Source organism: Zootoca vivipara, chromosome 12 (genome assembly GCF_963506605.1).
Source record: "Zootoca vivipara chromosome 12, rZooViv1.1, whole genome shotgun sequence".
Taxonomy (NCBI): Eukaryota; Metazoa; Chordata; class Lepidosauria; order Squamata; family Lacertidae; genus Zootoca; species Zootoca vivipara.
Genome location: NC_083287.1, coordinates 3743240 through 3755750, shown reverse-complemented (window position 1 = coordinate 3755750; position 12511 = coordinate 3743240). Strand labels below are relative to the sequence as shown.

The 12511-nt window shown below is 44.2% G+C and overlaps 1 protein-coding gene across 1 annotated transcript in view; it reads left to right on the top strand.

Moving 5' to 3' along the window:
* HECW1 (HECT, C2 and WW domain containing E3 ubiquitin protein ligase 1) overlaps positions 1 to 12511 on the top strand; it is a 125401-nt gene that overhangs the window by 67464 nt on the left and 45426 nt on the right. Inside the window, exons 7-10 of the mRNA XM_060280553.1 lie at positions 2190 to 2332; positions 2913 to 3013; positions 5092 to 6456; positions 9973 to 10074. Of these exons, the coding sequence (XP_060136536.1) occupies positions 2190 to 2332; positions 2913 to 3013; positions 5092 to 6456; positions 9973 to 10074 (1711 nt within the window). The remainder of the gene's footprint in view (positions 1 to 2189; positions 2333 to 2912; positions 3014 to 5091; positions 6457 to 9972; positions 10075 to 12511) is intronic.

Below are 12511 nucleotides of genomic sequence, written 5' to 3'. Positions count from 1 at the left end.
TCTGTGCACTGCTCTGGTGTTGGTGTTCTGTTGCGCCAGAAGCAGCTTAGTCATGACCTGGAAAAACTGTCTGCGGACAAACGCCGGCTCCCTCAGCCTGTAAAGCGAGATGAGTGCCGCAACCCCAGAGTCATCTGCGACTAGACTTAACTGTCAGGGGTCCTTTACCTTTACTTCTAAGCCCCCTGCTAAGGAATAGTGAAGAAGCTGATGATGCCTCCACCCACCCCCCAGATGTGGTGCACCTGAACATGGTACAGTCAATGGACTGGATTTCTAACACTTTCCCCCAAAAGGTGTTGCTTCTCAGTTCCCAATGCCTGTAATGTTTTTGTGAGCTGAGAGGGTTAATAGCTCAGCAGTCGTCCTGTATCACGGGGCCTGTTCTCATATAAACAGGAAGTGTCTGTGACGTGTCATGTAAACAGGAACAGGAACTATATGTGTACTGTTGTAAACTTTCTGTCATATATGGGATTGTATGTTTCTGTTTTTTCTGTGTGTGTCGCAGTTCCAGCCGAGATGGAACTGACTTCTCCTGGCTGAACTGCCCTAACTCAATAAATCTCTGTTTTAATGAACAAAGGAGTCAACGGGAGTTTATTTTCTCAGGCACGCAAGGGCACTGAAAGCTGGATAAGACTTTCGCTGCAATTAGACTGTTATCTGAACTTCAGACGTTTAGAAACGAGGCTTGACTTTTGATCGTGAGGGAAGCGTGCTGGGCAAGAAGTTTTTTCAACGCTTCTACAACACAGCTAATAGTTGTGTTTATAGTTGTTTACCAATTGGAATATTGGACAACAACAACATTCAACAGTTTTTAGTCTCCTACCACAGTCTTTGTCCAGTTGATAGGTCAGTGTTAATTAGAAAATACATGAAATGGTTGCTCCATCAAGCTTATGTAATTAATGTTGGGAGGATTGATTGATATCCTTGGGAGTATGGCTGCATGGACAGCAAAATAAGAGGCACTGTGTTGGGGACCGGATGGATGCGGAGGAATGGTGGGAGGAACCAGCTGGGAAAACCCCAAGGGAAGAAGGCCCAGAGCCCGGGGTGTGGTGGTGGGACAACGATGGGTAGTCAGAGGGAGAAGACTGGGAAGAGGAGGTGTTGGAAGCTGAAGAGGTAACAGGGCTTAGTGAGCTGGGAGAGTCTGTGGCTGAGAGATCTCCAGAATCAGAGGCAGAAGCTGAAGCAGAAGGGTGGGAGGAGAGAGGCCAAGAGACACAGGTGAGTCAGGCTGGTGAAGGGTTCCAGGTGTCTCCCATTTCTGCTGTGACATGCTCCCTTCCCCTCTTGTCTCTTGGAACCAGAAGAGGCATGGAACAGGTGGAGTAGCAACAGGCTGCATGCAGATGCAGTTTCTGATTGCTTGGGGAAAGCCCTTGGAAAAGAGGGGACATAGACAGCTGTGGGGAGGTGGGGCCTTTCAGTCTCAGCAACTGATTTTCATGGAATAAGACCACCAAGGATGGTTCATTAGGCTTGACAGTCAACCAAGTCTGTGGAGATTGTGGTTTTGCTCAAAAAAGAGAGTTAAATCTAACTTGGGACAGTATGGTTTACTGCCGGCTCGCTCTTTGACACACTGGTACTCTGTGCTGATGAGTACTGTATTCTTCCAACTGACACCTCCACATGGCTGCTGTGATTTGGTACCTTGCCTCCATAGTTTACATAATCAGCCCCATACAGAAGTACAAGGTGTCACAAATGGTAAGAAGCTAACTCAGCCTAACTCAATACCACCTTCAGGGTTCTCAGCCTTGCCTGCAGATTCCAGAATTAAACTTGGTTCCTTTTACGCCAAGTGTTGCCACTGAGTTCTGGCCTTTCTCAGAGGTGCCACCATGTGGGTTGTGGCCTGCCTAAAACAGTTCCTGATCATTCCTGGGGCACTTGTATGTGGGCAACATAAATATGATCTGGCCTTAATTGTAACTTTATGAACTACAACTTGTTTCCACAACAAGGATGCAAATCTGAAACACTTTATGGGAGGCATTGACCTCAAGCTTCTGCTTTTCAGACTGTCTGTTTCCATATTGTTTCTTCTGGGATTTATTAGATTGCTCGATGTAGATTACTAGATACTGTATATGTGCCCCAGGGATAGTTGGGTTAGAACCAGCAGAGCCCACCTCTAAGCTGTCTGCCGTTTCTCGTGTTTTCTTGTGCAGCTCTTCAGCTTTGTCTCCCTGCCCACTGATGTCCTGGAAATAGAGGTGAAGGACAAGTTTGCAAAGAGTCGGCCGATCATTAAGCGCTTCTTGGGGAAGCTTTCCATGCCAGTGCAACGGCTCCTGGAGAAGCATGCCATTGGGTAACCCTCCGCAGCACAACTCTCTGCTCTTTAAGTGTTGATAAAAAGGAGAGCAACTATTGCTTTATGTCATAAAAAACATTGTGCCATTTTTGCTTTTGGAAAGCAGTTGCTCTACTTATGTATGTAGGGCTTTTACCTTAGGCCGGCCTATGGCTGTAATAAAGATTTGACTTTACTATATTAATGTCCATTTATTGTCTGGGTTGTAATGTATTATTATTTTTTTTAAAAAAAACCAGAATATATAATGCTGAAAATTTTGTTAATAATGATGATGATTTATTAAATTTATATGCCGCCCTTCATCCAAGGGGGTTTACAGTATAAAAGCACAAAAATACGTAGCCTGGGGCCAAAGTAGGCATGTTTTTTGTTCTATCAATAACAGCCATGGGTGGGGGTGGGGAGGTATTGAGCTAGGTTTTACTTAGAGTAAACCCATTGAAATTAATGAACATGAAAAAGTTAGGACCATAAATAATACATGTTTAAATAAATAAATAATACAAGTTAATTGTAGTGAATGAAAGTGCTGTAGTAATACAATTCTTCTAAGCATGGCCTTGGTTTCTTACAGTGACAGGGTTGTCAGCTACACTTTGGGACGAAGACTGCCAACAGACCATGTCAGTGGCCAGCTACAGTTTCGATTTGAGATAACTTCTTCAATCCACCCAGGTATTCTTACACAGTGTTGCTTTCTGTGTTGCTTGACTTAACATATGCCTAGTTCAGAAAATCACCTAAACCATTGTTCAGATTATTGGGAATGAACCATGGTAGGCTTACCTCTCGTTCTTCCCATTCATACACAAAAGAAGGAGAGAGAAAGCTTCTGCCTTCACTTAGAACAAACCACAATTCCTCATTATTCATAGCTCGGGGAACTGTGGTTTGTTCTAAGCAGAAGTTAACAAACCATGATCTGAAACCATGGCTTGAGCCTGGTTTGTAGTAGCTAACTTTGGTTGAAATAAGCTACAGTAACCTGAGTTTGTATGCAATGGGGAACTGGGGCTACCGTTCTTTCATGCTTCTGGTGTGTCAGGGACTGGCAGGATGCTGACAAGTGTGCACCAGGGGCAGGGGGGCTGGAGTTGGACTCAAGAGACAGGAGCAGTGATTTTGGGGAACCAGTACTACGTAGCCAGGAGGCAAGAGTCAGAGGCAAGGGAAGCTTCAGAGCTGGAGGGTGGAGCACGGGATGGAAGAAGAGGAGGAAGAGGCAGGTCAGGCAAATGAAGGTCCAGGTGCTTCCTCACCCTCGCCTGCACCACTGTCTCCCAGAACCAGGAGGGGATTGAAGAAGAAAGAGCAGAGGCAGCTTCCACACAGGCGTAGTCTCCAGCTACATGCACACAGCCTGTTGAAGGAAGATACAAGCTGGTGGAGGGGGCATAACCTCCTCTTGTTACAACTGCTCCATAGAACACAGACCTGAGAATAACTGCCTAGACCTTATGCTGGTGTGCATGGGTATTTGGAGCTGCGGAAACTACTGTTAAGTGTCAAGGTTGACAATAACTACCTGCCATGTGCATCGCTTTGACTGGGGAGAGCCCCTTACATAGTGTGAGGAGGAGGAGGAGATGGTAGAGGGAGCATTACTAGTTGCCTTAACCATTTGCATTTTAGATATTTCCTAAACAAAAGGGCATAGTAATTGCTTGACATAATCATTTCAAATATTGACTTAGAAGTAAATGGAGCCATTAAACCCACATAGGAGAATATACTTTATACTGTATGACATTTTAATTTTTAGAAATTGCACATCGCACAGCATATGCTTATGCCTGTGTGAATCTGCAAAAGGCTAGTAGCAAGAAGTTAACTTCATGCATAAAACAAACAGATAAATTGTCTTCTATTTCATAATATAGATACCTGTCTACTTTTCTTGCATGCAAAACCAGAGAGATGGGCCATTCTTGCCTCAATAAATATGGTACATGCAACAACTGTTTTGCGTGGGGGTTGTGCTTCTTACCCCCATGTGTGTCTGTGGAGTGCATGTAAAGCCCGCTGCACTCTGCCCCATTCCACCACCGCCACCATTCTGCCCCCTTTTCTGGCCACTTCCAGATTAAGGTGTTGTGTACGTTCATGGTCCCACATTCTTTGAACACACACGAAACAGGAACTGCCTATATAAGAATTATTGTCCCGTGTTTGCAATACTTCAATGGCAATTCTCTGTTTACTTAGAAGTAAGACTCACTGAGCTCAGTTGGAGTTACTTCTGAGTAAACATGCATGGGATTCCACTGCTAACCTTAAAGGTAGCTATTTTAGCCATGGGTTATTTTTATGGTGAAAAACACTCATTAACTTACAATACAATCCTAAGCATTTGTAGCCAGAAGTGTGCATAGTATTTTAGCTAAGGTATGTTTGATACTATATAGTGGATTCAGTTTTAAAAGATGTGAAGTATATGTTTTGCTTTAAAACATTGTAGCATTAAAGCTAGGCTGTTAAAAATACATTATGATTTATATTTTAATTAATGATCTAAAATGTAAAAGTTTGTTTTTAATTTTAAAAACCTGGGTGTGGGGGAGTTTAGCCACTCTCCTTTTAATGATATATGTGATGTGGCCTTTATTCCTGAGCATGCCTCAATTGAAAAGCATCTGACAGAGGCTCTTACCTATTTCTGCTTAGGTTACGATAGCACAAGCCAATGTGATACCTATGCACATGATTCAGCAATTGCTTGCTTAAGTAACACCTTTCCTTCATGTTCCCAACAGATGATGAAGAGGTCTCTATTACTGCAGATCCTGAGTCAGCTGATTTCCAGGGAAGCACCATGAATATCTCAGCAGAGGATATCCTTGGTGAGCCTCCGTGCACCAGCACAGTGAGCTCAGAAAGTGCAGCTCCAGAGAAGCTAAATGGATACCCAGTGATCTACATCAATGTTGATAGCTCTGGTGCTGGGGAGCTCACCCTGAACAGCTTCTTAAAAGAAGAGCTAGCAGGAAATGGGGAGGCAGATGCAGTGCCAGCAGACACGGTTGATCCCTTGGAATCCATCCCAGGGGAAATGATGCCTTCCCTGAGTGCTATGGACCTCACTGAGCAACTGGCTCTGTTGGCATGCACACCCCCTGAATCTGAAGTTAGGGAAAATAATAAAGTCAATTCTGTTACGCAGGGAGACAACGACATCTTTGCCAGCATAGAAGCCTTATCAATTGATGAGGTGAGTGGGGATGTGCAAGCTCTCAAGGATCTAGAGAAGAGTCAGGATGATGAAGGAGCTTCAGCCCAGGAGGAAGAAGAAGACAATGATGAGGAAAAGGAGAAGAACAAGCTGCAGCTGAGGACCACAGCGAAAAGGAAGAACAGGCCTTGCTCCTTGCCTGTGTCAGAACTTGAGACAGTGATAGCATCTGCCTGTGGAGAGCCTGAGACCCCACGTACACACTACATAAGGATACACAATCTTCTACACAGCTTGCCTTCAGCCCAGATGAGCAGTGATGATGGAGAAGGGGAAGAGGAACAAGGCAGTGTGGTAGAGAATGATGAAGAGCTGACAGTCAGGGAAGTGTCAGACAAAGACATGGCCAGTGAGACTGAAACTGTGTTAGCAGAAGCTCCCCACGAAAACAGAGTGGAAGAGGCCTCCATGGAGCACCTAGCTGACTTAAATGAACAACCGCTGGATGGTGAAGGGCCCAGAACGGAAAGTGAGAGTGAACTGAGTCCTAGGCCTAATGGTGATGCCGAGTGTGAAATGTGCGGCACTTCATGCTACAGCCCATCTTGCTACAGCACTTCCTGCTACAGCACTTCCTGCTACAGTACTTCCTGCTACAGCACCTCTGGCCAGGACAGCACCAACCGGTTCTCAAGCCATACCCGATTCTCCTCTGTTGACAGTGCAAAGATTTCTGAGAGCACAGTTTTTTCTTCACAGGATGATGAGGAAGAGGAGAACAGTGCTTTTGAGTCAGTGCCAGACTCGGTGCAAAGCCCTGAGCTTGACAGGGAGCAGGGAGATGGCTCTGCTCATTGGCCTGAGGAATTGGTAGCTCGTGGAGTGAATCTGCCAAGAACAGCAGAAAGCCTAGAGTCTCCAGTAGCAGGCCCAAGCAACAGAAGAGAAGGTTAGACTTGGAGGAGCAATACCTTGATTATCTATATTAGGCATTACGAGATATAACTAATAACCAAGGTCTGATCAGTTTTGTTGGGCAGTGCTTAACATCCTGCTTGGGGGGGGGGGGGAAGAAACAGGAATTAGTGTTCTTACACGGTCAGTTTATTTTTGATGTGACACTGGTGGTAGGCACAAACGATGCATCGGCTGGATTCTCTTGGTCACGTGCATAAATGAGTTCCTACACACTTACCTATATGTTGTGCATGTCACTGTAGGGAAGCTTAGGATTGCCACTTTGCAACCTGGACACCAAACACATAATTTTAAATCACCTGGTTCTGTGGGAGACAAAGCAGCTGTGCCTCTTTCTCACCACTTCCCTCCTTGGTCGTGAGGTCCATCTCTGCTCCCTCGCTGTTACGTGACACACCTGCGGTCCTACTCCCTACAGAAAGTAGGAGCTGTGTGGGGAGTACAAGACCAGGGAGGGAGCTGGTGGGAGGGTTTGTGGCTGCTTCATTGCCTAGACCACCAGGAGATTTAAAAACATGTCTAGTTCAGAATCAGTAGTCCCTTCATAGCACTCCTTTTCTCAGTGGGGCTTTTTCCTGGTTTATATAAAACATATTTCATTTCACCTCAGGGGTGTGTGTGTGTGTGTGTATGGATGAGGAGAGAGAGAGTTAGTGCATGGGGAGGGCTACATCCTCATCTGGTGTATTAAGCTGCTGCAGTGTGCAACATGTGAGGATCTCGCTCAGTAGGACTTGGTGTGCCAACATCTAAATCTATCTTTGTATTTGAAGAATTTTCAGACTCTACCAGTCACATGACTTCTTGGCAAAACATATAAATTGTGGGAACCAGTGGGGAAAGGGCTTCTTGTGGTGAATTAAGCCTATGCCGTATCATTGTGGTGAAATGCTAGTATCCACAGTTAGCTGAAAATGATTTAGGCATTCGAAGCAACTTGATTTGGATTGTAACTTGTGCACTGAGCTTTTTTGATATTTTGTAAATTTTGTTTGCTGTCTTGACTTTGCTTTTGGGGAGGGAGGCAGGGCACACATTTTCAAAATAGTTTTTAAAAAAATAGCATAGATTGCTTTTGGTTAGTTGAGAAAAAGAAGAACATGGTGGATAATCTCTACAGCAGACATAGGCAAACTCAACCCTCCAGATGTTTTGGAACTACAACTCCCATCATCTCTACCTAACAGGACCAGTGCTCAGGGATGATGGGAATTGTAGTCCCAAAACATCTGGAGGGTCGAGTTTGCCCATGCCTGCTCTACAGGTTTTCAACTTTTCATATATTGTGTAAAGCAGAGCTTTCCAAATTGTGTGTCATGACACATTAGTGTGTTGGCTGCAGTGTGTAGGTGTGTCACACGAACGCTCCCTGTGCTTCCCCCAGGGCTGGAAAGGGGTTAGTTTAACCTCTGATTTGCTAGTAAAACTGAATTACTGTGTCGCAAAATGATGCACGTCTAAAAAGTTTGTAACCAACATGAAAAGTTTGGAAAACTCTGGGGTAAAGCATGTCACACAAGGCATTTCTGAGCCACACAAGCTCTGTTGGTGATCGCATTATGTGAGCCAGGTAATCCCAGAGATGGACAGTCACAACTCCTGTGATTGTAGTAACAGTTAGATGCTGTAGAGAAGCTGGCTGCCCCCAATGCATGTGGCTGGTTATTGCTGGAAGAGAATCGTGAACTAGCAATTTCTATTCCGTTATGTGCCAGCACAACCAGATCAGCACAACCACATGATCAGGTGATTCGTTCATCATGTTTTCTCCCCAGGAATGTGTACCCAGGAAAGTGTGGGACTGCTTGTGTAGCAGCATAAAATGCGCTTATGGATTTGCTCTGAAACCAATGTGTGGCTACTCCCCACACAGGGCTGACCCACCCATGAGGCAAGGTGAGACAACTACCTCAGGTGGCAGGATCCACAGGGCCTTCAAGGAATGCATCTCCCATGGTGGCAGCAACGACTGTGGCATGCTCCTTGAAGGCCAAATCTCCTGCCTTCTCAGAAGCCACCCTCTACAGCAGCCTCTTGGTGAATAGGAAGCGCTGCTGTAGAGGGTGGCTTCTGAGAAGGCAGGAGATTTGGCCTTCAAGGAGCATACCACAGCCGTTGCTGCCACCATGGGAGATGCATGGGTTGGGTGCCGCAGTGTGGGCTCTGCCACCAGGGAGAGCCTCGTTGCAGCTGCTGAAAGTGTGGTGAACGGGAACACTACCGCTGGCGGTGTTCCATCTAGCACTTGCCAGCATTAGGTCCCCAAATGGATTGTGAGGATAGAGCACAGGCAGCCATTGACCTGCTGGATCCTAAGCAGTGCCATCCCTCTGAGTTCCTGGGGTTCCCGCCAGCTCCTGGGTGGCACAGCACAAAGTAAATTAACCTTCCCCACCATCTTCTCCCCTGGCCAGTGTGAGTGTCAGGGTTTGGGGTGCAGCAGTTGCCCCCCCTCCACTTGGCCCTGCTGCTTCCCACCTAAGGTTTGGATTGCTGCTTAGTTTCTCTAACATCAGTTAGATGGGTGATAAATTAAGGTTTTAAGAAGTATGACCTTATTTTCTGTGCAAACCCTCCCCCCCCATAATCTCAGTCCTGTACTTGGAAAGATTCTGACATTAAACAATGTCCAAGCCAGTAATCAAATGTTTTATTTTGGTTAAAATTTGTATGGTGACATTACAACTACCCTAAGTTTATTATTATGTACCCCTGTTCTAAAACATAATAAAATAAGGGTAAATGACAAGCAATGGGAGAAAACTGTTGGTTCTATGGGGTTTGAAAAATGTTCACTGAACCCTTGAATCCAATAAGAAATTGGTTGTTTTAAGTTCTCAAAATAAGAATGATATATTACTACAAGATGGTTGCAGCATCTCAAAGAGACTCTAGTAATAGCAGAACTTTATGAGTGACAGTTTGCTCAGATTACGGAGGCAAGAATACCTGCACTGAATGTTAGTATTCAGAAAATACTTCCATTTTGCTTTGGGCTCTACACTTCATCTCTTCTCTATCTTATCTCAGGTCCCCCTATGTTCCTTTTGGCTATCTTTGTCTCAGCTTACTCCCTCTTGTTCGCTTATCCTTCTCTCTCGTCTCTCTCTTCTCTCTCTCTCTCTCTCTCTCTCTCTCTCTCTCTCTCTCTCTCTCTCTCTCTCTCTCTCTCTCTCTCCCCCTATTTAATTTATAGCTGGAGAGGTCAGGGACTGAACCAAACCCATCAGTCCTTAGTTGGGTTTACATTGTAAGTCATCAATCCTTACTATGCATTGACCCACAAAATCTTCCTTTTGACTTCATATTTCAATAGTTCTTTGCCTTGCACCTTATTTTTAAAGAGGACTTGAGGCAGCTAATACACCAGATTGCTGTTAGCACTTATCTGAAGTTCTTCCAGTCATTTGTGTTTATAGCAGTGCATTTGTAACCACTCTGTAGCATCCATGAATGAACATGAACATCTTGACTGTCTTATCCATAGGTGATTGCCCTTTACTCCATAATTCTCAGCCAATCAACCAGCTTCCCTCCATGAGGTCTGACCAACATCACTACCCAGCCATTGATGAACCTCTTCCGCCAAGTAAGCTTTAGTTTCTTAAAAATATACTACTTTTTTCAACTCAAGTTTTCCTGTTTATCTGAAGGGTACATATCACTAGGCGGTGTGTTAAAAAAAAAAACCCTGAAGAAAGTTCACCTGTCGTTCTGAAACTCTTGATTCCTCCAAAATTACGTCTGATGAATGAACCTCCAGATTTGTTTAAAATTTTGCTTTAAGCAAATGAAGTTGCTCAAACTGAGAAGCCAGGTCAGAGCCAACAGCTTTGTGAACTGAAAGAGGTAGGCAGTTCAAACAGGTAATCGAGCAGCTGGTGCAAACTGCTGTTTCCTGTCCTCTAGTAGGCAATGGAAACATAAGCATATCCAACCAGTATTGTACGAATTGGACTGCTTACTGTGTTCGTCCAGGCTCAATTCATGGTTTTGGTTTTGATCCATAAAGTCCTTCACAGGACAGGGCCGACCCATCTGAAGGACGTTTTTTTCTACTGAAGTCCACAGACCAGTTGTATTCAGGTGATCAAGTCCAGCATCATAGGCCCTCATTGCAGGCAGTTAGAACTATAGTAGCAAGAAGCAAGGTTTTCAGCAGAGTGACCCCCAGACTTTGCAATGATCAATGAGGTGGAGTACAAATTGGGCTGGTTTCTATAAAGCATCCAAGGTTGTTGTTTTTTTAAAGCAGGCATTTGATTACAGTAAGCCTGCAACTTACACACATTTTACTTGTGTGCATTCGGCTTTAAAAGTGCATCAAAACTAAATAAATAAAAAGGGGTGGAAAGGAGGCAGGGTTCTGGGGAAAATGACTTTGGCAATCCCACTTGCCATTGAACCCAATAGGCTTGGACTATACACGGTTTTGGCTTTATGCATGATCCCCAGAATGTAACACCCATGTCAGTTGCTGGCTTACTCTTTTTTTATTGGCATGTGCCCTGTTTTTATCATTGTTGTTTGCTGTTTTGTTTTATGGGTTTTTTCTTGAACTGTGGCAGTTTACCGTTTTTACAAGGACGGGATAGATGGTCAGTATAGCAGAAGATTTGATAGGGTATACCTCTCTCCTGTGAAGGTGGAAGGAAGTGGAGCTCACACCATAAAAATTATATTAAAAAACTCTCTATAATTTCATTTTAAATACTTTGCCTTCACTCCATTAGTGTATCCTGCACTTGATGCAAAACTTTCTGGAAAGTTCTCCCAAACATGCCTTGCAGAATTGAATCAGAGCTACTGTTCATTTCAGCTAGGTTTTTGCAGGAAGGCAGATTGTGGCCTTGATGTGTTTAATAAATCTTCAGCTGTTTTTTTAAAAAAAGATGAGGGCAAATATCTGGAGATAATTAATGTCACACTGAATAGGGCTGGGTAATTTCAGGTTTTCAGCATTGTGATATATCACAAGCTAAACTGCAATATACCAATATATCATGATGTCTGAAATAAGGATGGAATAATGTAAAGGCAAATGGGGTAATGTCTAAAACTACTTAGGGGTTTAAAACTGATAAATTTGTACTTACCTGTAACATATAGTTACAACTGTTATTTTATAGTACAGATAATTTTTAAATTAGTACATTTTCTCTAAAATTAAAGCTGTAGCATATTAGTAGCATAGATATCAAAGGTAAAGTGAGAATGTTCCCTAAATTTTTAAAATAACATTATTTGACAGACAGAAGGGCCTCCCCTGAAGATCTCAAAACCTGGCCAATTTCATTTGAGGGAAATGCTTGGATCTAAGCCATAGAAGGTCTTATAGGTCACAACCAGCACTTTGATTTGTGCCCAGAAACAGGTGGTTAGCCAGTGGAGCTGTTATATATAGTTTGGGAACTGTTGTGTATGCTCCCTATAGCAGCCCCAGTCAACAATCTGGCAGAAGCCCCCCCAGGAAGGAACAGAGCCATTGTAAAACAGTGCCTCCAAGTCCCTTCCCGGCAGGACACCATTGAACCAGAAGGATACCATGGTCGATGCTACTGAAAGTCACTGAGAGGTCCAGCAGAACCAACAGGGACACACTCCTCCGTCCAGTTTTCAAGAAATCCACCAAGGCAACCAAAGCCGTCTGTCCTATAACCAGGTCTGAAACATGATTGAAGTGGATCTAGATCAGGCATCCCCAAACTGCGGCCCTCCAGATGTTTTGGCCTAAAACTCCCATGATCCCTAGCTAAGAGGACCAGTGGTCAGGGATGATGGGAATTGCGGTCCAAAATATCTGGAGGGCTGAAGTTTGGGAATGCCTGATCTAGATAATCAGTGTCCTCCAGAAACCCCTGGAGCTGAGATGGGATCCCAAAAATGGGATATTGAGATTGCCAATGTGGGAGGGATTTTTCAATAGAGGTCTTATAATGGCCTCCTTAAATGTGTGGTAGCTCTCACATTTCCTAGGATCCTGTACATCCTTGGGCTGTACAGATTGAAAAGTATTCACTAACAGA